The sequence below is a fragment of the Drosophila obscura genome, unplaced genomic scaffold (genome assembly GCF_018151105.1).
Source record: "Drosophila obscura isolate BZ-5 IFL unplaced genomic scaffold, ASM1815110v1 contig_37, whole genome shotgun sequence".
NCBI classification, from domain to species: domain Eukaryota; kingdom Metazoa; phylum Arthropoda; class Insecta; order Diptera; family Drosophilidae; genus Drosophila; species Drosophila obscura.
The window spans coordinates 788,740-813,304 of record NW_024542825.1 but is presented as its reverse complement, the minus strand read 5'-3'; the positions used below and the strand labels follow the sequence as shown (position 1 = coordinate 813,304).

The 24,565-nt window shown below is 41.6% G+C and overlaps 4 protein-coding genes across 5 annotated transcripts; 3 read left to right on the top strand and 1 right to left on the bottom strand.

Moving 5' to 3' along the window:
• Positions 1–393: 393 nt before the first annotated feature.
• Positions 394–20,229, top strand: LOC111080169 (unconventional myosin ID). The gene is made up of 9 exons (XM_022375638.2): positions 394–1,220; positions 12,995–13,297; positions 14,655–14,874; positions 17,224–17,449; positions 17,528–17,911; positions 17,987–18,066; positions 18,130–19,533; positions 19,609–19,766; positions 19,831–20,229. Exons 1-9 carry the CDS (start codon positions 1,132–1,134, stop codon positions 19,997–19,999), a joined length of 3,033 nt encoding a protein of 1,010 aa, XP_022231330.2. The 5' UTR covers positions 394–1,131; the 3' UTR covers positions 20,000–20,229.
• A 459-nt stretch (positions 20,230–20,688) lies between these two features.
• LOC111080216 lies at positions 20,689–21,580 on the top strand. Of its 2 annotated transcripts, none has more exons than XM_041594866.1 (3): positions 20,689–20,763; positions 20,803–20,806; positions 21,076–21,580. In XM_041594866.1, the coding sequence occupies exon 3, from the start codon at positions 21,084–21,086 to the stop codon at positions 21,381–21,383; it is 300 nt and encodes a 99-aa protein (XP_041450800.1). In that variant the 5' UTR covers positions 20,689–20,763; positions 20,803–20,806; positions 21,076–21,083; the 3' UTR covers positions 21,384–21,580. The 2 variants fall into 2 exon arrangements, with proteins under 2 accessions (XP_041450800.1, XP_041450799.1); XM_041594865.1 differs by having other exon boundaries at positions 21,060–21,579.
• A 64-nt stretch (positions 21,581–21,644) lies between these two features.
• LOC121403757 lies at positions 21,645–23,056 on the top strand. The gene has a single exon (XM_041594863.1). The coding sequence runs from the start codon at positions 21,759–21,761 to the stop codon at positions 22,671–22,673; it is 915 nt and encodes a 304-aa protein (XP_041450797.1). The 5' UTR covers positions 21,645–21,758; the 3' UTR covers positions 22,674–23,056.
• On the bottom strand, positions 22,697–24,167 carry LOC111080239 (alpha-ketoglutarate-dependent dioxygenase alkB homolog 6). Its single transcript, XM_022375727.2, has one exon. The coding sequence runs from the start codon at positions 24,051–24,053 to the stop codon at positions 23,346–23,348; it is 708 nt and encodes a 235-aa protein (XP_022231419.2). The 5' UTR covers positions 24,054–24,167; the 3' UTR covers positions 22,697–23,345.
• Positions 24,168–24,565: the final 398 nt, after the last annotated feature.

Sequence of the window (24,565 nt, the reverse complement as noted above, 5' to 3'; positions counted from 1 at the left end):
CCATGCGCATAGAAGAAACTTGGTTGACCAGCAACATGTGACGTCACATTTAGTCAACATTTACGTTTTATGCTTTGGCCGTTTTTGTTTGAACCTTAATATGTAAATAATCCAATAAAAAGGACTTCTGAAAACTTGCCAATCTCTTAAAAATATATGTATCTATCGGATAAAATTATTTGTTTAGGGCTGAGAGTCCCAGCTAGCTAGTAATATTAAACGGAATATCAAAATCCAAGAATATCAACGTCTTGTCGTGTCCGTCAGTATATTTACGGTATATTTTGATAATGGCATTGTATATTTTGGTATATTTATGAGGGTCAGACGGTATTTTTGTAATAAATCCGTTACACACACACTGCACTACAGTTTAACAACAATTGGATTTTGAATGAACAACTTTTGCTTTTGAATAGTCGTCGAGGCAGGTCGTTGGCGCGCTTGTTTATTCCCATACTTTTGTGCTTTCCGTCTCCGTGCGTTGTGTCGTCGTCGTCGTGTTGTTAGCCAGCGTTGAAACCGAAACCAGCTGGCAAAAATATATTTATGCGCTCGCTGTCGCTGCATTCCGAACAAGTTCTCCACAAATAAATGTTTATACCGGCCCAGTGACGTGAAATTTTCGTGTTAAATCAAATGTCAATTTATGACTGATCCATTCCAATTGGCCGTGCTGGATCGAGGCCCAAAATACATATATTCTTTATTAATTGAGTGTGTTGTCACAGCAGAAATTAAACGTCGAAATCAGCAGAACCAGAAACACAAAACATAACACATAAAAACGACAAAAAAAAATATATTTTTGTATAATCAAAATTCAGAACGAGACGCGAAACGCAAGGCAAACACAGTGCGAGATAAATCGAGTAAAAGAGTGAAAAGGTAGAGAGACGAAGAAAACAAGCAAAACAAAAGCAAGAAGTGAACCCCGTAATATTCCAATTTTCTTGATCTTCGCGCGAGCATCGTCCTCCCCTCTCACTCTTATTTACCTGAGAGTCCGTCCCCTCTGCCATTGCAGCCGGCATTTGGTAACGTAACTCGCTCTCCCGCTCTCACGGGGCAAAACAAAACAACGCAAAGGAATAGAGAGAAGCAGAACGAGAAGGAGAAGCAGCAGCAAAAATGGCATTGCAACGGGAAGTAGGCGTACAGGACTTTGTCCTACTGGATCATGTGTCCATGGAGAAGTTCATGGATAACTTGCGTAAGCGGTAAGTCAGCGCCAAACCCACATTTATATTTATTGATTTCACATTCGCCCCTTTGTGGCCTTGTCCTCTCGCTCCACGCTGCTATGCGTTGCCACTTGAAATTCTCTTGGTCTAGTTCAAGGCTTCTCTTCTCTTGTTCTGTTTTGCTCCAGGGCCAGTGCCTGGGGCTCCATCCCAACCGGTTGCGGTTCTCGGCTTTTCCAGCTCGATTAAACTTGATTTCTTTTATCGGATTTTCAATTAAACTCTGCCACATGCCGTTTGCCGGCTCTGTCTGGTCTGCTGTGGTCTGGCCTGGCCTGGTGCCCTGCCATGTGTCGGCTTGGTTCTACTTGAGAGCGCGCTCAATGGACCCATTTGCATGCTCATTTACGAGTGTTTAACTTTACTCTTTACCTGTTCGTTTTTTTTTTTGTGAGTGAGTGAGTGAGTGGAGTGTTGACGGAATGACTTTCGGTTTTTAAACCATTCATTAGCGGCGCCATTTATACAATTTAAAAGGGAAATGCAAATAGGAAGAGGATGGGGGTACATCTTAGAAGGTTTAGCCCAGAGCGATGCATCGAAAAAATGTGGCAAAAATGGGAATATATGTGTGCAAAGGAGAACTTCCTTATGCCATTCAAATTTTATTCAAATTAAGCAACAGACTTTGACAGATTTAAAATTTGTATGCTATTTTTGTGCTTGCCTATTGAAAACCATTTCGATCACGCTGTCAAGGTGGAAACGATAAAATATGCCGAGTAGATATCAAATGATTGAAGTCGCATTTCGTGAGCATCCATAAAGATTTGATGGCAAAAAAAAAAAACACCAAGCTAAATCTAGTTTTGGCTTAAAACACGCACAAAAGAAACTTTTTCAAAATAATCTAACTTGGAAATTGAACAATTCTTTATAGAATATATTATATATTACAATACATTATATATATTATATAGAATCACAATAGAATTAAACTAACTAATGATCTGAGTGAATTTTGAGTTGTCTGAGAAACTACTGCATATAAAATAATTAAAATAAATCAAATAATAAAACAATAAACCGTAAATAAATATGGCATTATATAATAATAACTGGGTACATATATCAACAATAACTTTACACATTTGCTAGCCCAACAATCCCTAGGCTAGTACTCTGCCCACCTGTGGCCTGGGGCCCTGCATTCCGCGTGTCAATATTTGTGTGGCCAGCACTGTGGTTGGTTCCAGTTAGCATGTTTTGATAGTTACTGTCAGTGGCTGTGCAGGGTCCATTATATTGGAGTTCCTTTACCTGCGCACCACAGCAAACACACAGCCCACAGAAGCCCCCACACACAGCACAGGCAGAGGCACAGGCAGCGGCACAGGCAGCGGCACAGGCAGAGGCACAGGCAGCGGCAGAGTATGTCATTTCATGCGGCGTGTGTCAACAACTTGTTGCATGTGCTTGTGCTTCCTTTGAAGCACTCTATCTGCCTGTGTTTGTGTGCGGTGCCTGTTGGCGTCTCTACCCCAACCACCTGCCACGGGTCGTTGCATTGCATGCCTCGCTAAGTTTCATGTAAAAACGATCGCTATCACGAAAAGTTCTCGCTACATTGTCATGTCCACATATTTATCTTGCTGATTAGCAATGGGTCTACAAAATTGTTGGAAATAGTTTCGCTTTGCTCATATGATAATGAAGTGCTTCATCACTTCATTACGAATGCCCAGGGCCCAGGGCCCAGGGCCCAGGCACTTCAAACCGAAATCCTACTTGACTCAACGCATTATTTGGGCAGTGATTCATTCAATTATACGAGTCGTAGCAGTAGGCACAGACATATACTATGTATGGGCATATTTAATTACTAAACACACACACTCAGCAGACGATATATCACAATTACGAATCCGCTGCCTTTGATAAGCCAAAAGCCAAAGCCAAAGCCAAATGCTTGTCAGATCCGAATCGGTTTGGGAATCGAAAAATGGAAAAATTAATTGGTTAGGCAGCAGTGGCTGGCAGTGGCTGAGTGGATATTGAATCACTAAAGATCATTCATTCATGGCACATATGATAAATGGTTGCACTGGTCTGTGCATCGATTGCACAACCAAAAACTATAATTAACAGCAGCTTAATGTCAAAAAGATGTTAACCCAATTATGTGGATCATAAAACCGCTTATCAAAGCCAACAGCAACAGCAATTGTTGCGCTGGAAATTGGATTAATTGCATAATCATCAGCTCAGCGATAATTACACACGATTTTCTTTTTCTTTTCTTTTTTTTTCATAAGACATAAGACATAACCACAACACGAATCAATTTGCTCTGCCATTAATAAATATTCAGCTGAAAACCCGGAAAAAAAAATCACAACGAGTATTTGTTGCACAAGGAAAACCCCCCAACAAATTGAGGGTCAAAAACGAGCCAAAACCTAAAAAAAAAAAAAAAGAAAAGCGAAACACGTAATTGGAAGAAAAAAGGCGAAAACGTGTAGAAAATAAAATGAAATTGCAGTTAAAACAAAATTCACTTTCATTGCGTTGGCCAAATGGGAAATAACTGCATTTCATTTGGTTTACATTTGTATGGGCAATATACTCTTTGGCGGAGCAGAAGGGTGCTATAGGCTTGGGTAGGCACTTTGCTACAGCCAGCAGGAAGCAGCTAGGAATTTTTAAATTATATATTAGTTTGATCTACATTACTGTCCTTTGATTCCCATGCGATTGCTCTAATTTAAGAGCTGCTAAATATTTAATAAATAAATAATAAATAAATAAATAATAAATAATAATAAATAAATAAATATATAATACATTTTAATAAATTTTAAGCTGCAGAGACAGTTTTTTTGCTCTTCAAATTTATCTAATAAATATATGTATATTTATATTATATATATACATATTTATATTATATAGAAATATTTATATATATATTTATTTTTTTATTGCAATATTTTTTTATTGCTGCTGAAACTGCCATAGCGTATTTAATCTTCGACGCGTCGAAATGTTTTGCTTTATGCATTTTTCCTTAGATTTGCTGTCGTAGTTTGTTGGCAATGACATCATCTGTTTGGGATGGACATGGACTTGGCACAGCGAGTGTCTTCTTTGCTTTTATTTTGGCAACCCAAAATATCCCCAAGAGTGCCCTCTTTTATTTTATTTTATTTTCAATACAAAATATATATTTATTAAAAGGCTCTCTCGGTTTAGCTTTGCCCTTGCTCTTGCTCTGAGTCACTCCTCTGTGTATCTTGCAGATACTCGAGTCTCGACGAGTCAACAATAACAAAACACTAATGCCGAAGCGAGCAACAACAAAAAGAGGCTGGAATAAAAATGCCATGGCGTAGCCAAAAATACAAACCGGTTGATGGCGTCAGTTTGGCCAAAGACTCACCCACAAAATACAACAAAAAATACAACACAAAATACAACAGAAAAAGAAACAAAAAAATGTGCTTGAAAGAAAACTTGTTTGAGTTACCTACCAGAAAACCTAAAAAAGAGTTTCCTGAATTGTTTGATCTGGGCCCAAGTTCACAGCAGAGCAGCAGAGCAGCAGAGCGGCAGAGCGGCCCAAGGAGAGTTTTTTTGGTTTTTGTTTTTATGACTGCCATTAAGTCAAGTGTCCTCCACATGGTAGGGCACAAGAGTGCCATAAAATGCACTGATTGATTGCCCTTTGACCCATCAGTTGCACTCGCTGTACTTCGATCTTTCGTTTAGTTTTCATTTTCGGTTTTCGGTTTTGTTTACGCATTTATTTGGCCCAGATTCTCCATTGTAGATCATCATTTTTCGTGCTTCTGTTTACAGTTTTTGTGGCTCACTCATGTAGATCCCATGAACTGCCGTTGAACTTTATATTGCTGGGAAAAAAAAAAAAAATACATTTATTACGGCTATGAATTTTCTTGATATTATTTTTGGGGGATTTTAAATTAAATGACAACGAGAAAAATGTGCTTAACGAGGTGATCCAGTACCGCCTGATCTTGTACAATTTTAATGAGCCAAAAATAAAATTATGTGGGCAGCAAATTCACACTTTGAGGAATCAGCATTAAAGGGGGGGTTCCTTGATCTTTTTACATGCAGATTATAATGACTCGAGTGGTGGGTGCTCTGGTCCACTGTTGATCTTTTGGCTTACAAATTTATAAAATAAAATTTACCACAGTTTACTGAACTTTTAACTGAAGAGTTTTGAGTCCGTAAAACACTCTTGAAACATTTTTATTTCAGCCCCACAAATCAGTTCTTGCTTGCCTCAGTTCTTGTGATCTTCAAGTGCTGCCGCAGCAAGTGCCACACTTCATAAATTGCCTTTTGTCTTATCAAGTGAGAAAAAGAAAACATCTACAGATACAGATACAGCTACAGCTACAGCTACAGCTACAGATTTAGGCCAGGCATCGAAATGAATCATTAAAGTGACGTCCCCTAGACGCTCAATGCAAACAGCAAACTGCATTTCAATTTCATTTTTGAATGCTTTTCGTATATTTCCATTAAATTTATTTTATTTTATTTTTACTTCATTTTTTTTTTGGTTTGGTCAAGGCTTAGGATTTTAGTATTCCACAGACGACAATCAAAATGAAAATGCACTGAAAATAAAAACTGTTTTGTTGGCTTTGAGTGCTAAGTGAAGAGCTATTTTTTTTTTGTGGGCAAACAAAAACTCCGAGACTGAAAAAATAAAATAAAACATTTATTTATGTTGGTTTGGTGTCACTTTACACGAATAGAATAACTCTTGAGAGTTCTCTGGCAGCACTTGGGCAAATCTTATCGCTCAGCCCCCACAATTGATAGTATTTATCAAAAGCAGAAAATAATAATAAAAAATCCCCAATTTGTTTTTATAATACACTCGCTCACATATGGCTGCAGCTTTTTGTGTGTGGTGTGGTGTGGCAGCTACACCCTGATACGTCGCATTCCTTAGGGGCAAGCATTTATTTATTTATTTGCTAGCCGATAAGATTGCCAGTGCCAGAAGTAGTCGCAGAAAGTACATCGATAGCCTGCCTGGGTCTGGGGTTTTTTTTTTTTGGCTACTATTGACGGCCCACGTACGGTACGGGCATTGGACATGGGTAATACTTATCGTCAAGGTGATAAGCGGGGCACAGACTTCGGCTTCTGCTTATGCAATTGTTTTGGTAACTTGAAGACCTTCTAGGGGATTATGTTTCCCCTATTTGATATCAAATTCGGTTTTATTTTTCCTGCACTTTTTTTTATGGGCATTTATTACAGATTCCACTGCTTATTTGTACAAGTGTTTCGATGGTTTTTTTTCTGGCAGCAGCAAGCTATTCAATACTTCAGGAATGCTTTTTAAATTGCCGATTAAAATCCCTGTTTATTTTTACAGTGGAAATAAAAGCGAAGCGGGGCGGGGGAAAACTTCCATCCTGCCAGTTGCAGTTGCAGTTCAAAGGGAATCTCTTTCAACGCTGCCTCGCCGTAAACATTTCTCGATTGTTGCCTCCTCCCACCCCCAGCCTACCTCTGCCCCTTCTTAGCTTCTTAGCTTTGCCTGTCTGCTGATAAGCGCTTATCAAATGAGTTGTCAATTGCTCCAAGTGTGAAAAGCACTTCTACCGATACCCAAACGGAAATCAAATCATTTACATAACGGCGGCAACCAAGCGGCAACGATTCGATTTGATTGCCACGTAACAGAAATCGCTGGGATCTCTGGGAGCTCTGGTATCTCTCACTTCTGTTTCCCCACATTAATGTGCAAATTCTGGGAAAGAAAAACAGCATAAACTAGGGGGGGACTGGGCAAACTCAAACTAAACTAAAGCAGCGAGACGGAGGCTGTGGCAGACACAGGAGGAACAGACTGGAGAGCCCGTCTAGAGTCTAGACGACGCGCCACTGTTGCCGCTGCTGTTGCTGCTGCTCTTCTGTTTGTTTATCCTACAGAGCTCAGAGCAATGTTTGTCATTCGCATTGCAATAACTTTTACTGGGTGCATTTGGAGTATGGACGGGGCTGTATATGCATCTGCCTTTCGTTTACACAATTCTTTATCAAGTTCTAGCGCCCTGTCTGTCCAGCAGCAGCAGCAGCTCCCTGCCCCACTCCTCAGTGCTGCTCCTGTTAATTGATTTGCGCCTTCTGCCTTTCTGCTGTTCTGCCTTTTGGGTGTAAATTGAAGTTAATTTGAAAGCATCCCAAGATGCAATTGTGCATTGCGCAAATTGAGTAAGAAAACAGAAAAAGAAAACGAAGAGTGCCAGCAGCCAGCAGCCAGAACATGATGTACAATGCAAATGCAATGAAAATGGAAAGTCTTGTGAAAAATGCGCTGTGTGAAAAATTCTATTGCCGCCTTTGTTCTCCGCAGAGGCTACACAGATGTGTCTTCCGTCTTCCCTCTGCTGTCTGCTCTCTTGTCTGTTGTCTGTTGGTGGCTGCGGTCAGTCAGGAACGGAAAGATGGCTAAAATGCTTGAGATAGAACCAGGCAGGCAGGCAGGCAGACAGGCTTTCTGGCAGTTCTGTTTCCCATAAATGCAATTATTGGCAGCCGTTCAAGAAATTAGCGTGGGCTTTTGACCTCTTACACGCACGGATAGATCGGACTTTCTTTTGCTATATTTTACTTGGCTATGAAAGTGATCGAAAGTGATATATCAAGGCAATCGCTATTTGCTTTTAGTGTAGGACACAATTTTTAGACATTTGAATTCGAAATTATGATTTATTTTATCATTCTTCTAAATTGATTTAAAAAATTGTATTCGATACATATTTATTTATTTTATTTATTTAATTTATTCATTTTAAAGTTGTATATCGAGTCTTTGAGTTGGTAACATGTTAGTTCCCGCGTCACATTTAAAACCAATAAGCGCTTAAAAGAGTGTATCAGAAGCAACTTGCTTTATTTTCCACGGATCTCTTCAATTACTCGGGGAATACTCTCAAAATAATGACTGTTCCCAGCCTTTATGGGGGGAGCTCTAAAGTCTAGTTACTCGTTACTCCATTCCGCTATTAGTTACTCGTTACTTCATTCCGCTATTAGCAACTCGTTACTCTATTGCGCTATTAGTTACTCGTTACTCTATTGCGCTATTAGTTACTCGTTACTCCATTCCGCTATTAGTTACTCGTTACTTTATTCCGCTTTTAGTTATATAAAACCTAATTTACTGCTTATGTATTATAAATAATATTTTGAATAAATAAATTCTACCGCCTATTATCGCATATCTATCGCCTATTCCATCAACTACTCCGCTACCTTCGAGTGTGCCACATTCAATCTGGCTGCTCTTCTATTATTCATTCTGCTATCGAAATCGCTCAATAAATCGCTCAAATTCAATTAGACAAGAGCAGAAACAAACCCCCAATAAAAGCGAAATAAAAACATTGACCCACTAAAAGCCCAAACCTATGACGTCAGCCCCAAAAGCACAAAAACATTTTCCACAACGAATGCGAAAAGTGCAATGCAAAAGTTAACCTATCGATTTTCTGTGTGGCCTTTCTGGTGCGTAGTAAAAATGTTTCCTAGCCAAACAGTACGGAGTACTGTACGACTATGATTCATGATTCACGGGGGATGAGGAGTAGTATAAAATGCCTTGCAAATATTTAATGACAACATGCAAATTGCAGTTTGAGAACAGCAACAGACGAAGCTGAGTCACAGCACTTGCCTTAAACGTGTTAGCTAAGCCGAAAGCTCAGCCAGCAATTTGTTCATTGATAAATGTAAATAATTCAAACACAATATTGAAGGTCTTCGCGCACAACATCAGATCAGGAAAGATGACTCACAAAACGCTAATAAAATAATGCAAAATGGATACGCCGTATAATACACGGTAAAAGTAGTGTGTAAACAGGCTGTGAAACACTCAGAAAATAAAGACATATCTGCATAACAAATTGTTGCTGGAATGTGTACATTTTATTTTATTTTTATTTTGTACAATAATATCTGGAAATTCTGTTGATTTCGTTGTTTTCTTTTTGCGCGCTCTTTTATCTTTGATTACGTCATTTGCTGGTCTTGCAGCAGACCCCTGTAACACGTCCAGTAAATAATAAAAGACTGCGGACAGCTGATGAGCACATTGAAAGCCCAAGCCAGCTGCAAAAAATCATTATAATGAATAACCCAGTCAACTGGGTTGGAATTTTGAAGTTTATGAAGTGCGCGAAAGAATGAAAATGTGTTGGAGAGAAGACGCAACTAAAGAAGAATGAATGAAGAAAATATTTTATGATTATGTTTGGGATTCAAGCAGCAGCAGGGGGGGAAAGCCCCAAGCTTAAAAAGAACAAAACACACAACAGAACAGAAATCATGTGCCAGCAGTTGGGTACACACAATATGTAAATATATATGCACAGATGTATGAAAATATTACTGGAGAGCAAGTGCCATATGATACAATAAAAGAGCTAAGCCGATTAAGGCAAGACATTAAAGGAGCTATTTTTCAGGGGAATTTATGCCAGAGACGAGAAACCATCAGTCAAACTTTAGCACCGCAAAAAATTATAATTATAATATATAATATGTAAAAATAATAATAATAATAAATAACAAATGTTTAACAGCTCTCAATGGGCATTTAAAATAGAGCAATGCATTTAATACACATTTAATTTCAAGCTCATAATAATTCAAGTAAAAATTGTGCATCAGCTTAAAGGATTTTAGCTTATAAAATATGTTTGACAAATGATTACTGTGCTCGGGTCTCCAATTAAACAATTTTATTAGTTAATTAATAACTAATATATATATACTAAAATATATAACAATAAATAAATTAATGCTGATAAACTACTTGAGCAATCCAATGGATACTATTCATGAAAAGAACCTCATACTCATAGCTTAAAGTTTAAGGCCTAAACTAATGCCAGACTAATGCTGGCATCCACTAATTTACTTCATTAGCGTGAAATAAATAGAATTAGTTGCTAATTTCGTTTGTCTGCCAACAGAATCTAACAGCTTCAACGCTAATTCAATGGAAATATATTTAGTCATAAGCTAAGATCTTAACTGCCGCATAACTTGTCCCAGATTGAGCTGTTCAACGACTCAAAGAATCGTTCACTTTCATTGACGCTGCTTAATAAATCCCGCAAGTAATTCGGGAACCTCCTTCAGCGTTCACTCACCTGTTGAATGATCTCATGCGTTGCCCTGGCCAGCCAGCCTGGCCAGCTCAGATGGTATGAAGTCCAGCTCATAGCCGTAACAATTGCGCCCAAAATGTAATTTCTATAGCCTCATTTGAACGCCTACGCAAAAGGCAAGTGGAAAGTCATGCCACCTATAAATTGTTGATGGCACGTCAATCATGCGCCACGTGGGCGGTGCCCCATCACTACACCCCCCACACACCTGACAAGGTGTCAATATGAGACAGAACATACCTCGGCGGGCAGGCAATGGGGAAATCATAGAAATCACACACGAAATGGAGACTAAGAGGCTTGCTGCTTGCTGCTTGCTGCCTGCCCTTTTCGCTGCTAAGACGGAGACACCCCCCCCACCCCACGCGTATGATGGCTGACCCCCTTGTTGTACCTAAAAGTTAACAAGCGTACTAAACGCTTTCTTGGACACTGCCTGGAGTTCACTAGTTCAGCGCTATTATTAACGCCCTGAGGGCACACATTTTGCCATTTGTCGCCTGTCACATTTGTGACCCAAATGTGTGGCGGCAACAGTAACAGAAAGAGCAGCCGACACAGAGACAGTCGCAGCTACAGAAAACGAAACAGAAAGCTGAAAAGCCAGCCAGCAACCTGTCTATAAATAAACACTGAAAAACTTAAGTAAAAACATGTGTTGCCCGACTTCTGGTCGCCTGGGTGTACGCCCGACCCGCACAGACCAGCCAAAACATAAATACAAACAAAAAGGCACGGCGCTGGCATTAACTGTGTGTGTGTGTTTTGTCTTAATCATTTTTCACTACTTTTCTTTGCTTGGCTTGGCTTGGTTTTGTTTTAACAATTTCTCCGTTTTGTTTGTAGCTTTTTTAGGGGCTTGACTCTGGCCGGGCAGTCTTTGGGCAGTCGCAGGCGGCGCTTTTTGTGGTTTTGTAATACCTGTTGCACAGTCTCTCTCTTGGCGCTCCTCTGCTGTAATTGCAATAGAGTTAACCATTATTTTATGGGCCAGTATTAGCCAAGACAGCGCACGTTGCACTGTGTGTGTGTGTAGTCTTTGGCATACAATTTGCAGCTAACTTGGGGCTCAGGCGGGACGCCTTAGTGATAATTATTCATAGGCAATATTTTAATGATTAAATTACTTTAATATTTCCACTCTTTTAGTGCACCTTTTAAGCTCAATCTAATCCACTTCTACTTGCCTCTTTTCTGTGCCACTTTTGATTGTGTTTTATCAGTTTTTAATTCCTTAAGTTGAATGGAAATATTTTCCTTTGCCCGTTCCACCTTGAGTTTCATGTTTTTCTGTTCCTTGGAAAGTTCTGCACTATCTTTGGTACAATTCTTAGTTGCTGATAAGATTGCAATGGCTTTTGATCTGTAGGTGTGTGAGTACTGAATTTAAGCTAGTTCAATGGAACTAATTCCTCCAGACCAAGGCGCTATATTTGTTGCTTGGCTTAGCGCTATCATTATAGTTTTTATGTTCTGATAATTGTTTAGATTATGTCAGATTATAGCGCTCTGGAACTAGTTACTTTGTATATGAGGCCACTAGCTTAGTTCAATTGGTTTGCTTAGCTTAATCAGGATTTTCATATAATTTAAAATAAATAGTTAACTAATTCATTAAGAATTAGTTTCAGGTTTTTTGAAGCAATTATAAATAAATAAATATAAATAAATAATAATAAATGGAAGAAGCTCCTTAAAATATATTTAGAATTTTATTTCTATTATTATAGCATTAAAAGATAAATGAATATTGACTTAAATAACTCTAGAAGAATTATATTTAATTACTATTCATTATATCCAAATACTTGGGCTCTAGTTAAGTCCAGAAATGATTTTAATTTATTTTAAGCAAATTTCAGAATTATATTTTCCATTTCAGATTGATTTTCCCTGACAATACTTTACGTTTCCATGATGCTTACATATTCTAAAAACAGAACTGCTTGCATGCCTCACATTTCGACAGATTGAAAAATTCTATGGATATATCCGCCCCAACCTCTGGCCATTCTGCCCCCCCGTCCATCCAAATTGACCCACTTAGCGCGCATTCAGTTCATCATTTAATCAACACAACAGAACTGAACGAACTGCAGACTCGAACTCTTTTGGCGCCTTACAAACTGCATACAAAATAAATGCACAATGCCAGCCACACACCCAACCAACCACCCACACACCCAGCCAGCCAGCCAGCCAGCCAGCCAGCCAGCCATGCGCCCCTTTCAGTCAATCAAAAAAAAAGGAAAAAGAAATGATCAAAATTTTGATGCACACATCAGGCATCATCGACTGCAATCAATTTGATTATACGGCGCACCCCGTGAGATTACGCGGAGAGGTGGCATATAAACCCAGATCTCTGGCAAAACATATTCGAATAGAAATCCACAGGCGCCAAACCACGGGTGGTGCTGGTGCTGGCTCCCACATACCCAGATACTCCCAACAATGGGAGCATTTATTTTAGCCAATGCCCCAATATCTATTTTTTGTAAATTAAATGTATTTCCAAACATTGCATTAAATAATCTTTCGCTCTCTCTCTCTCTCTCTCTCTCTCTCTCTCTGGTATAGTTTCCAAGCTGGCTCCATTTACACATACATCGGCGAGGTGTGCGTCTCGATGAATCCCTACAGACAGATGAACATCTACGGCCCGGAGACCATACGCAAGTACAAAGGTCGCGAACTGTTCGAGAATGCGCCGCATGTGTTTGCCATTGCGGATGCTGCCTACAGGGTGCTCAAGCAGCGCCACCAGGACACCTGCATACTGATCTCCGGCGAGTCGGGTGCCGGCAAGACAGAGGCCTCAAAGATCATCATGAAGTACATAGCGGCAGTGACGAATACCCAGGGACAGAACGAAATTGAAAGGTGAGTGAAACGGAACTAAGGGGGGAGATCTAAGTAAAAAATTATAATAAGTAAAAATTAAAAATAGTAAAAATAAAATTAGTGAATTTTAAAATTAGTAAAAATTAAAATTAACAAACAAAAAAATTAATAAAAATTGAAATTAGTAAAAATTAAAATTAGTAAAAATTAAAATTAATAAAAATTCAAATTAATAATTTGTAAAATTAATAAAAAATTAAAATAAGTAAAAATTCAAATTAATAAAAATTAAAATTAATAAAAATTAAAATTCATAAAAATTCAAATTAGTAAAAATTAAAATCAGTTAAAATTTAAATTAATATAAAATTAAAACTAGTAAAAATTAAATTTAGTATAAATTAAAATGAATAATTAGTAAAATTAATAATTGGGAATATTTTTTATTAAAATGCTTAAAAACACTAGAGTAAAAATATATGAGTATCCACAGCAAAGAACATAAATAACTCCCACCTTAAAGATTTATTTTATACTTCCAGTTCAGTGCCAAGAACTAGTTCATTAATTCCCAAGCCGTTTTCACTGAGTACACCATAAATTACGAGTAGTCTGTCTGTCAATTTACCAACTCTCAAGCTCAGCCTGGCTGGCTGAGAGAATGCTTTTGAGAGCCCCATCACAATACTGCGAACTAGACAGTGGGAAACCCGCAACCCAACCTATATATCTGAATACTACCCGTACAAAACTCCAGACTGAAAAAAAAAACAATCTAACTTGCCATTGTTTTTGCATGCAAATTGCAAGTGGAATTTTCATTGGCAGTGAGTGCATGAAGCAAGGCCAGCAAATAATTTCTAATTAGGCAAAGGCCCCCAGAAGGGTATTGGCAACATACCGCAGATAAAGAATAATCAGCACACACACATGACCGAAGACAGTCATCGCGTGATGACACTCTGATGACATCAGACATCATTCACATCAAAAACTAAAGCTTAAGTTACCGAATTAATTGCCACACTAATTGCCTGCCCCCACCAGTCCAGTCCAGTTCCAAAACCACTTTGTCTAAGCGACTTTTATCACTTTGGGGCGTAGTTTAAGGTGCACCATTAAAAACCCACAAAGAACTCCGCAGCAGCAAACCCTGGGCGGCCAAGCCCCAAACATAAAATAACCCAACGAAATTGCCAATTTTTAGTGGCACAAATGGAATTTAAAATGGGCGAGAGATTATTTCTAGTGCCATTTAGCAAATTACTGTGAAACGCGGGGCACAAAAGAAACGTTTTAAAAGCCATTTAAGTGCAATTCTCCAGCGATTTAATTGCATTTTAAAATTTATTAATGTTTTCATTTGTTTTTTTTTAATATGTTTTGCTCCCTGCAGAGTGAAGAACGTGCTCATACAGAGCAATTCGATATTGGAGACCTTCGGCAATGCGAAAACGAACCGCAACGACAACTCCAGTCGTTTTGGTAAATATATGGACATTGAGTTTGATTACAAGGCGGATCCCGTGGGTGGCATCATCACCAACTATCTGCTCGAGAAATCGCGTGTGGTGCAGCAACAGCCTGGCGAACGTAATTTTCACAGTTTCTATCAGGTGAGTTTTACTCCTACACTACTACTCTCTCACTTTCTCGCACTCTCGCACTCTGAGTCCTACTCCTACACTACTCTCCCTCTCCCGCACTCCCGCACTCTGAGTCCTACACTACACTCTCTCGCTCACTCGCACTCTTGCACTCTGAGTTCTACTCCTACACTACTCTCTCGCACTCCCGCACTCTCTTGCTCTCCCTGCAGCTTGTGTGTGCTATGTGTGTGGGCGACTATTTACTCAAGTGAGTCAGCGTGACGCGTGCCGAAAAGGTGACGAAAGGCAGGCAGGGCCATGGGGCGTCAATTGCTGTGCTCGGGTGGGTGCTCGGGTGGTGTGCTGTTCTCGTGTGTGCTGTGCTAGCAGGTAGCTGGGAACTATTCTCTTCGGCTGGGCAGACAGTTATTGTCGCTGTTGCTGTTGTTGTTGTTCCTCTGCTGTAGGGTGTGTTCGACATTTAATGGACATTTAACTTGAATGCGAAAGCAATTTGAGACAGCTTTATGCAGGGTAGGAGATAGGGGCAGGCAGGCACACATATTTACGAGTATATTCCCTATTTTTTTTTTTTTTAACTCATTTCCGTTTTGTATGAGTAAGTTGTGCTAAAACTGAAATCGAAACTGATATCACAAATAAAAAAAAAACAAAAACCAGAACATTTTGTCATATATTTCGCGGTAATTTCAGCGTTGATAAGCCGCCATGGCCATGAACAAAAATATATCAAACTTTTGGAATGCCCACACACACACATGAATATTTCAAGTAAATTTTAGCACTTGTCTCACAACTAATTAGCGCAACAAAACCACATAAAAGAGCAAAGACTATTCATTTAATTACACATTCTGACAGTTGTTAAATTTAGTTCAATTACTGAACTGTTGTCCCTGGTCTTTGGCTTGGCATATTGATGATATCATCGGAATGATAACATAGCCTGCCCCCCATACCATACCCTAGCCTACCCACACCCCCCTCCCCAGACTTATCCACTGAGCAAGCAACAGCCAGAGTGCGCGTAACGCACCTTTAACATATTGAGTATATATTGAGTATAATGCCACCATTGTTCAGTTCGATTTAATCGGTAGAGGTGTTAATTGACAGAGCTATGCGATTGCCAGCTGGATTATTTAATTGCAATTTGCAATTGATTAATTTAGTAATTAGCACCGCAATAAAGTGTTAATACTGAATCAATTTGAGCTTGATCGGGATTCTGGTATAGTCTATGACTTGGGAGGTTCACAAATAAGGGGGGTTATGAGTCCAAAATGTTTACTAGGTGTATGAAAAAATATACAGCTATTTTGTAAGCAGGATCGTGAAAAATCAAAAACTTTTATTAGCAATTTCATTTTATTTTTGTATAACTTTTTTTTCAGTTTTTATTTAAAAAATTGAAAAAATTATTTTTATTTTAAATTTGTACTAAAAAATTAAAATAAGAGTTATAAAAAAATTAAATTAAATTGCTAATAAAAGTTATTAAGTAATTAATTTTTGATTTTTATTATAAAAATCACTAATAGCTCTTATTTTATTTACCAATTTTTTTTCAAGTATAAACTTTTATAAGCAATTTAATTGAATTTTTTTATAACTCTTATTTTCAGTATTTATTAAAAAATAGAAACAATGATTTATATTTAAAATTTTGTATTAAAAAATGCAAAACAAGAGTTGTAAAAAAATACTTCCAAAAAAATTAGTTATTAAGTAAATCTTTTTTTTTTTTATATACGCTATAACTCTTTTCTTATTTACCAGGCTTTTATTTTTTTCGTTATAGGTATTGGCAAACAGAGTTGTAAAAAAAAGTAGTAAAATTAGAGTTTTCAGATTTTTATTATAAAAATCAAAAATTAATTTTTATTTCATAGTTTTTATTTTTAACTGTCGTACGCTGCCGGAAATAAATACAGTACGAAATTTGGCGCCTCATCGATCATAGATTGCATTGTGTGTGTGTGTTTTGGCTATATATAATTATGACTGATAGATCCACAGATAGTTACTTGCTTAGTGGACTTTCCCACTTATTCGTGAGACACTTTGATAGCTAGTAACGGGTGCAAAAGTAACTGTTAAAGGGTGTGATTTCTTATAGATAAAATAACGTATGTTTTTGGGGGTTTTCACTCACTCCGTGCTGAGCCAAAATTCCTCTCTAGTTAAGCATAGGGAAATTCCGCAGCTAAATTGGCCAAACGGAAATTCAATAATGGACAGGCACGTCCGCTAATTGTCTGCTGTGCTAAATACTAGCGGCATAGATATGGTCACTGCATAATTTGTGCTGCCTGAACTAATGGCCCCACCCCCCCATTGGGGTTTCCATTTCAGCTCTTGCGCGGAGCCAACGACAATGAGCTGCGTCAGTATGAGCTGCAGAAGGAGACGGGCAAATATCATTACTTGAACCAGGGCAGCATGGACATACTGACGGAGAAGTCCGACTACAAGGGCACCTGCAACGCCTTCAAGACGCTGGGCTTCTCCGCGGATGAGGTGCACACCATTTGGCGCACAGTCGCCGCTGTGCTGCACCTGGGCAATGTGGAGTTTCAGAGTGAGTTTCGCACACAGACAGACAGAGGAATCTATGCCCATTAAATTTGAACTAACTTTGAACTAACCCCATCCGCAGCCATTGAGGATGAGCTGGTGATTACGAACAAGCAGCATCTGCAGTCGACGGCCAAGCTGCTGCAGGTCACCGAATCGGAGCTGTCGACGGCACTGACCAAGCGCGTCATTGCCGCCGGTGGCAATGTCATGCAGAAGGATCACAATGCCACACAGGCGGAGTACGGCAAGGATGCGCTGGCCAAGGCCATCTACGATCGCCTCTTCACCTGGATCATATCGCGCATCAATCGGGCGATTCTGTTCCGCGGCAGCAAGACGCAGGCGCGGCACAACTCCGTCATTGGCGTGCTCGATATCTATGGCTTTGAGATCTTCGATTCGAACAGCTTCGAGCAGTTCTGCATTAACTACTGCAACGAGAAGCTGCAGCAGCTGTTCATTGGTGCGTGTCGAGTGTGGATTGTGGATTTCATTTTGGATTTAAGCTAATTAAATTATGTTTTTTTTAATCCCTTAGAACTGGTGCTGAAGCAGGAGCAGGAGGAGTACCAGCGTGAGGGCATCGAGTGGACGAACATTGATTACTTCAACAATAAGGTGAGCAACGCAACGAAAGTCAATGCAAAGCAACGCCCTTGAGTACCGCTTAATCCCTTGCAGATCATTTGCGATCTGGTGGAGCAGCCGCACAAGGGCATTATCGCCATCATGGACGAGGCCTGTCTGAGTGTGGGCAATGTCACCGACGACACACTGCTGGGTGCCATGGACAAGAACCTGAGCAAGCATCCGCATTACACCAGTCGCCAGCTGAAGCCCACCGACAAGGAGCTGAAGCATCGCGAGGATTTCCGCATCACGCACTACGCCGGCGATGTTATCTACAACATCAATGGGTTCATCGAAAAGAACAAGGACACGCTGTACCAGGACTTCAAGCGACTGCTGCACAACTCCAAGGACTCGAACCTCAGCGAAATGTGGCCCGAGGGTGCGCAGGACATCAAGAAGACCACCAAACGGCCGCTGACAGCGGGCACACTCTTCCAGCGCTCCATGGCCGAGCTGGTGGTGACGCTTCTGAAGAAGGAGCCCTTCTATGTGCGCTGCGTCAAGCCCAACGACATCAAGAGCTCGACCGTGTTCGATGAGGAGCGGGTGCAGCATCAGGTGCGCTACCTGGGTCTGCTCGAGAACGTGCGCGTGCGTCGCGCCGGCTTTGTGCACCGCCAGCGCTACGACAAGTTCCTGCTGCGCTACAAGATGATCTCCCAGTACACGTGGCCCAATTTCCGCGCCGGCAGCGATCGCGACGGCGTCCGGGTGCTCATCGAGGAGAAGGGCTTCGCGCAGGACGTGAAATACGGCCACACCAAGATCTTTATACGCTCGCCGAAGACGCTGTTCGCGCTGGAACAGCAGCGCAACGAGATGATACCGCACATTGTGACGCTGCTGCAGAAGCAGGTGCGCGGCTGGATAGCCAGGCGCAACTACAAGAAGATGAGGGCCGCCATGGCCATAATGCGCGCCTACAAGACGTACAAGCTGCGCAGCTACGTCCAGGAGCTGGCCAATCGCTTCCGCAATGCCAAGCAGCTGCGCGACTACGGCAAGAGCATTCAGTGGCCCCAGCCGCCGTTGGCCGGCCGCAAGGCCGAGTCCAAGCTGCATCGCATCTTCGATTTCTGGCGTGCGTGCATGATACTGCGCAAGTATCCGCGCAGCGAGTGGCCCCAGCTGCGACTGCAGATCATTGCGGCCACTGCGCTGGCGGGCAGGCGTCCCTACTGGGGCCAGCAGCGGCGCTGGCTGGGCGACTATCTGTCCAATTCGCAGGACAACAGCGGCTACGATTCGTACACGACGAATGTGCGCAACATGAAGAACCACGGCGGCGGCGACTCCTTCCGCCAGGTGCTCTTCTCGGGCTTCGTGAAGAAGTTCAATCGGCACAACAAGCAGGCGGATCGGGCGTTCATTGTCACGGACTCCACCATATACAAGCTGGATGGCATCAAAAAGAAGTTCCGCGATCTGCAGCGCTCCATTGGCATCAGAGAGGTGAGTTCTAGTTGGCTGTTGGTTGGAGTTCACCTTTAACCTCTCTGGCACTGTCACTTCTGCCCCCCCCCACAGCTAACATCGATCAGTGTGACGCCCGGACGGGATCAGCTTATTGTTTTCCACTCGCCAAAGAACAACGATTTGGTGTTTGCGCTGCAAGGCGAGACAACGACACTGCGTGAAGATCGCATTGGTGAGCTGGTGGGCATCGTGTGCAAGAAATACCATGAGTAAGTCTCCCCCAAAAACACTGCAGCCAAGCAGCCCGTCTCTAAATTTCGTACTCTCTTGCAGCTTTACGGGCACGGAACTGCGCGTGAATGTTAGCAGTAATATTGCCTGCCGCTTGGGCGACAAGCCGCGCAACATTGTGGTCGAGGGTGCGGCCAATGTGGAGAATCCAAATTTCCGTCATTCCGCTGGCAGCATTATCTTCGAAGTGCCCTCATCCTACTGCGTCTAAGCGACAGAGAGAGAGAGAGAGAGAGAGCGAGAGAGAGAGCTGACTCCCACAACCTTTATTGTACATTTTGCGTGAAAACAACCTAAGCTAAGGATCCTTCTACTTAAAGCCTTGTCCACTGATCTGTCCTGTCCACCAGCTAATCCTCAACTCTGTGTATACCGTGTGCCTTCTGCTAACCCTCCCCTCACCCAGCCAGCCAGCCACCCATAATTGTAGTTGTAAAAATGTTTTCTAGTTAGTCCTACAAGTAGCTGTGTGTGTCAGTGTGTGTGTCTGTCTGTCTGTAATTTTGTACATTTTTCTATTACGTATGTTTTAAGGAGATTTATTTATTTAACACAAAACACAACAACAACAACAACAACAACAACAACAACAATGTGAAAGATCGATCCACCATCTCTGCCTGTTGAGCTGGCAGAGCAGACAACGACAACAACAACAACAAAATTAAAAAGTATTAAATGTACTTTGTGCATTTTTATTCAACAATTAGCACACGACAAAAAAAAAAAAAAGATATATATATAATTAATAAATGCAAACAAAAAAAATAAAATAAAAATTATAAACAAATAAATATGTATGTGTATGCATCGAATTCAATAAGTTTTGTACTTAATTATGAAATTCACCAAAATACAAAAATAAAAACCAAATGTGTGCCATTAAAAAATAATAAAATAAATAAAAATCAAAACTGTAGAACTTGTACGGGAAATTCTCTGTGCCCCCAAGCAGGCTGGCTGAACAATTAAAGTCCCCCCCCCCCCAACTCAGCTAAAGGAACAGTAGAAACAAAAAGTAAGTAAAAAAAAAACAAAAATAAATAAATAAATTTTAAATTAAAAAAAAAATTTAAATACAAAAATCAAAAAACGAAATGTGTGCCATTAAAAAATAATAAAATAAATAAATCAAAACTGTAGAACTTGTACGGGAAATTCTCTGTGCCCCCAAGCAGGCTGGCTGAACAGTTAACCCCAGTAAAAGGAACAGTAAAAAAAACTAAAAAAAATCAATTTTAAATAAAAAAAATAAATGTAAACTTATTTAGTTTGTTCCCTTCCCAGTTGCCAGCATGACGGAGCAGAACTTGAATACTACGCCCCAGCCGGAGGACCCCGGACAGGAGCAGCAACTGTTTTCCTGGCATCAGAGGCTGCTGCCTGTTGGCGGCGCCCCACCGCCAGCGCAGAAATTGTACCAGTTTTCGGGTCTGCGGATGCAGCTTTCGCCAAAGCTGAAAAATCGTCGCCGAGTCGAGAAGAAGCTGAAGAAAAAGAAGCGATCGCTGAAGCGCTTCATGCTGAAAGTGCGCCGCAACCTGAAGAAAGGCATGCCAAAAAGGCGCCTGAATGGAGGGTTACCTTTGAATTAGTTTAGTTAGCTAGTCTCCACAAGTTATTTGGCCTTTATGTGTGTGTGTGTGTATGTGTGTGTGGTTCTATTCAAAATTGTTTGTGTTCGGTCGGGTCCTGCATGCGCATCAAAATGTATTGGCAGCAGAGACCAAAAATAAAGTGCACATGGCTCGCCGCCTATTGATAAAAGATAAAAATAAAGAGCAACGGAGCGACAGAGCGACAGAGCGGGAGAGAGAGTGGTGATGGTTGCTGGTGGAAGAGCAAAGAATTTGCACCGATTTTTATTTGCATTCGCTTGTAAATTGTCGAGAGGCACGCGTGCAACGAACGAACGCATTGAACGCTTGCTTTCAAGGTGATTACATAAAGTCAATCGGGCCAGGAAAACTATGCAGAAAGCCATTAAGAAGGAGCTGAGTTTCTCGCTGGACACGCTGGAGCGCTATCGGGCCAAGTACGGGCGCAGCGCATCGCTGGACACCAATGGGCATTCGCTCTACACAGACAATGAGGCCGCTTTGAGTTTAGCTGCACCGGCAACACCAACATCGCCGCCGGCCAGCATATTCACACGGTCCTCGTCGCCGCCGAAGCTAACCAAGCTGCAGGAGCTGCAGCTGAAGAAGGAGGCCTACCTGAGGGCCCGCGAGCACGAGAGGGAAATGGAGCAGCTGCATCGCACAGAAAAGAAACCCACAAATGGCAGCAGCCTGGAAGGGTCTGGCAGACCCATGCCAGCGGCCAAAGTGGGCAGCCCAACGAAGAGCACAGGCCCTGCCACGGCAGCTGCTGCTGCTGCTGCCACTGCCACTGCCACCAAATTGTCGACTCCTGCTGGCTACTCGAACTGGTCGAATCACCATACAACGCTCTCCTCGCAGCCCTGGGTGGCCATCTCGGAGCTGATGTACTTTTGCGACAAATACGAGTTCACGACCCTCAGCACCCGCGACCTGAAGACCCACCAAGAGATTGTGGCCGAGGTGCGGGCGCTGCTGTCGGGCAAGGCACCGTTCGATCAGCGTACACGCTTCCCGGGCAACATACACGACCCGGAGAACCTGTGGGTCTGCATTGGACGCTGCGCCAGTGTGGAGTACCATCTGCAGCGCATCATCAGCATCTTCAGGAAGCCGCTCAATCAGCTCACGCCGGACAAACAGCGCACGGTGCGCCAGAACTTTCATCTGGCGGTCAGCGAGCTGCGGCTGGACATCTCCGCGCGGATCAGCGAGGTGCGTCTGTACGATCGTCTGGTATTCGAGCGTGAATTTCGTCTGGAGTGGCAGGAGGCGGATGCCTAACGGGGCAGGGCCGGAGCAGGGGCAATGCTAAAACGTGTGCTGTAACAATCGACAATAACTTTTATTTGCAACACTTTGTGGGGCATTCAGCCCTTTCATTTTTCGGTGCATGGTGACAAAAAACGTTTACAAAAATACGCACGCACACACACACACACACACAAAGAGGATTTATATGGAGAGAGTTTGTCTCCATTTAACAATAAATACAATTCAATGCTCTCAGCCGTGGAATTGCGCTTGAAATTAAATTCTATAAAGGCCAACAGCAGCATCCAGCAGGGTTAAGGAACTTGCATTGGCACACTGGAACCGAACCTGTCACCTGCGGCTAAAAACTTATTGCTTCACAATACGTAATACAAAAAACATTTATATATAATATAATATTAATGGTAAATGGTAAAAATAAAGCACTTTTGTGGTTTGCTCAGGTGCGCGTGTGGGTGCTTAAACAACTAGCGGAAGATTCATAGATAACCCACCCTCCCCCTCCAATATATATATATATATATACCAATGCAGCTGATTGGTGGAGGGGGCGGGGTCGCTGACATCCAGTGGGTTCTTTTCTTTGTGCATTTTAGTTAACATTTAAACAACAGCAAACAACATTTACGTGCGGCTTTGGTTTGGGTTTTGCATTTGGTGTTGATTTCCCGGTGTTTCAGTCTAACAAAACTTTAGCTTCATTTTGCTGGTCTTGGGCACATTGCGTATGGTCAGGGAGATGCGTGGCGCACGTCGCACCAAATGGTCGCCCATCTTGTAGGTGGTCTCACACAAATCATAGTTGCAAATGCGATCACAGAGTACATCCTCGCTGGTCTCGCCAATCGAGTGCAAGTAATCACTGTACAGGCTGTCCTTCAGTATGAGCAGACTACGCGGCTCCAGCAGCAGCTTGAAGAGAACTTGACGACACGCCGCCTGATCGCCGGCAGCGTCAACTGCCTCTGCCTCTGCGTCTGCCGCTGTCGGCGCACGCTTGGCAAACTCCAGCACGGTGTGTGCGCCGCAGGAAATGGTTGATATGATGGGATAGAAGAGTGGTCCGTCGGTGTGGGGCAGGATGCCCTGCCCGGGCAAATACTCGTTAACGAGCACATGATTGGCATTCTGCGACTCGAAGACACCCAAATTGTTCACCTTGTCCACATAGCTCTGCAGCCATTCGGGTATTTCCTCGGCAATCATTCCATTGGGATGCGGCACACCGCCATAGTTGACCAGGCGGCGATTCAGCAGCTGCGTCCAGCGCGGCTTTGGCGTCCGCTCAATATGACTGAGGATCCTTTGCTCCTCCTCGGAGGTAATGAAATTGGGAATGTACATGGCAGTCGGTGGGCACTTGCGCACTTCAAAGCCAGTGAAGTCCATAGCTGTGTCTACTCTACGTTTATTTACCAATTTATTTGTTTTTAATGCAAATCAATATTTTGACTTTAAATTTTGTGCAGGGCAGCAATCGATAACATATTTTCAAGATCTGGTCGCACTTTTTCTGTGATTACGTTCGCTTACGTTGATGCGTTACGTTACAAAGATAAACAGCTGTGTAAATACGTTAATATGATAATATTTCATTTTCGTTGCACTTATCGCACAAAAAGGAAGTGTAGCAAATCGGCTAAAATTATGTGTTCGGTGCTGAGGATCCTAGCTAACGGGTAGTATTAAGCGGAATATTAAAAACGAGGAATATGATTGCCGATTAACCCATTGTCTACCAGTGGGTATTTAAATAAACACACGCATATGAAAAATATGTAACTAATTATAAGCAGTTCATGTAAAAGATATTGTGGTCATTTCTTTTGTGTAACTGATGAGAGAAAAATATATCAATACGGAGAATTTATAAACAGTAATATTTTCTGCGATTTAACTCA

Coding starts and splice junctions, on each gene's coding strand:
- LOC111080216 (XM_041594866.1), top strand. CDS start 21,084: ATGACGGAGCAGAACTTGAATACTACGCCCCAGCCGGAGGACCCCGGA.
- LOC111080169 (XM_022375638.2), top strand. CDS start 1,132: ATGGCATTGCAACGGGAAGTAGGCGTACAGGACTTTGTCCTACTGGAT. Junction 17,450..17,527: donor GGGCAATGTGGAGTTTCAGA/GTGAGTTTCGCA, acceptor CCCCATCCGCAG/CCATTGAGGATGAGCTGGTG. Junction 19,767..19,830: donor GTGTGCAAGAAATACCATGA/GTAAGTCTCCCC, acceptor ACTCTCTTGCAG/CTTTACGGGCACGGAACTGC.
- LOC121403757 (XM_041594863.1), top strand. CDS start 21,759: ATGCAGAAAGCCATTAAGAAGGAGCTGAGTTTCTCGCTGGACACGCTG.
- LOC111080239 (XM_022375727.2), bottom strand. CDS start 24,053: ATGGACTTCACTGGCTTTGAAGTGCGCAAGTGCCCACCGACTGCCATG.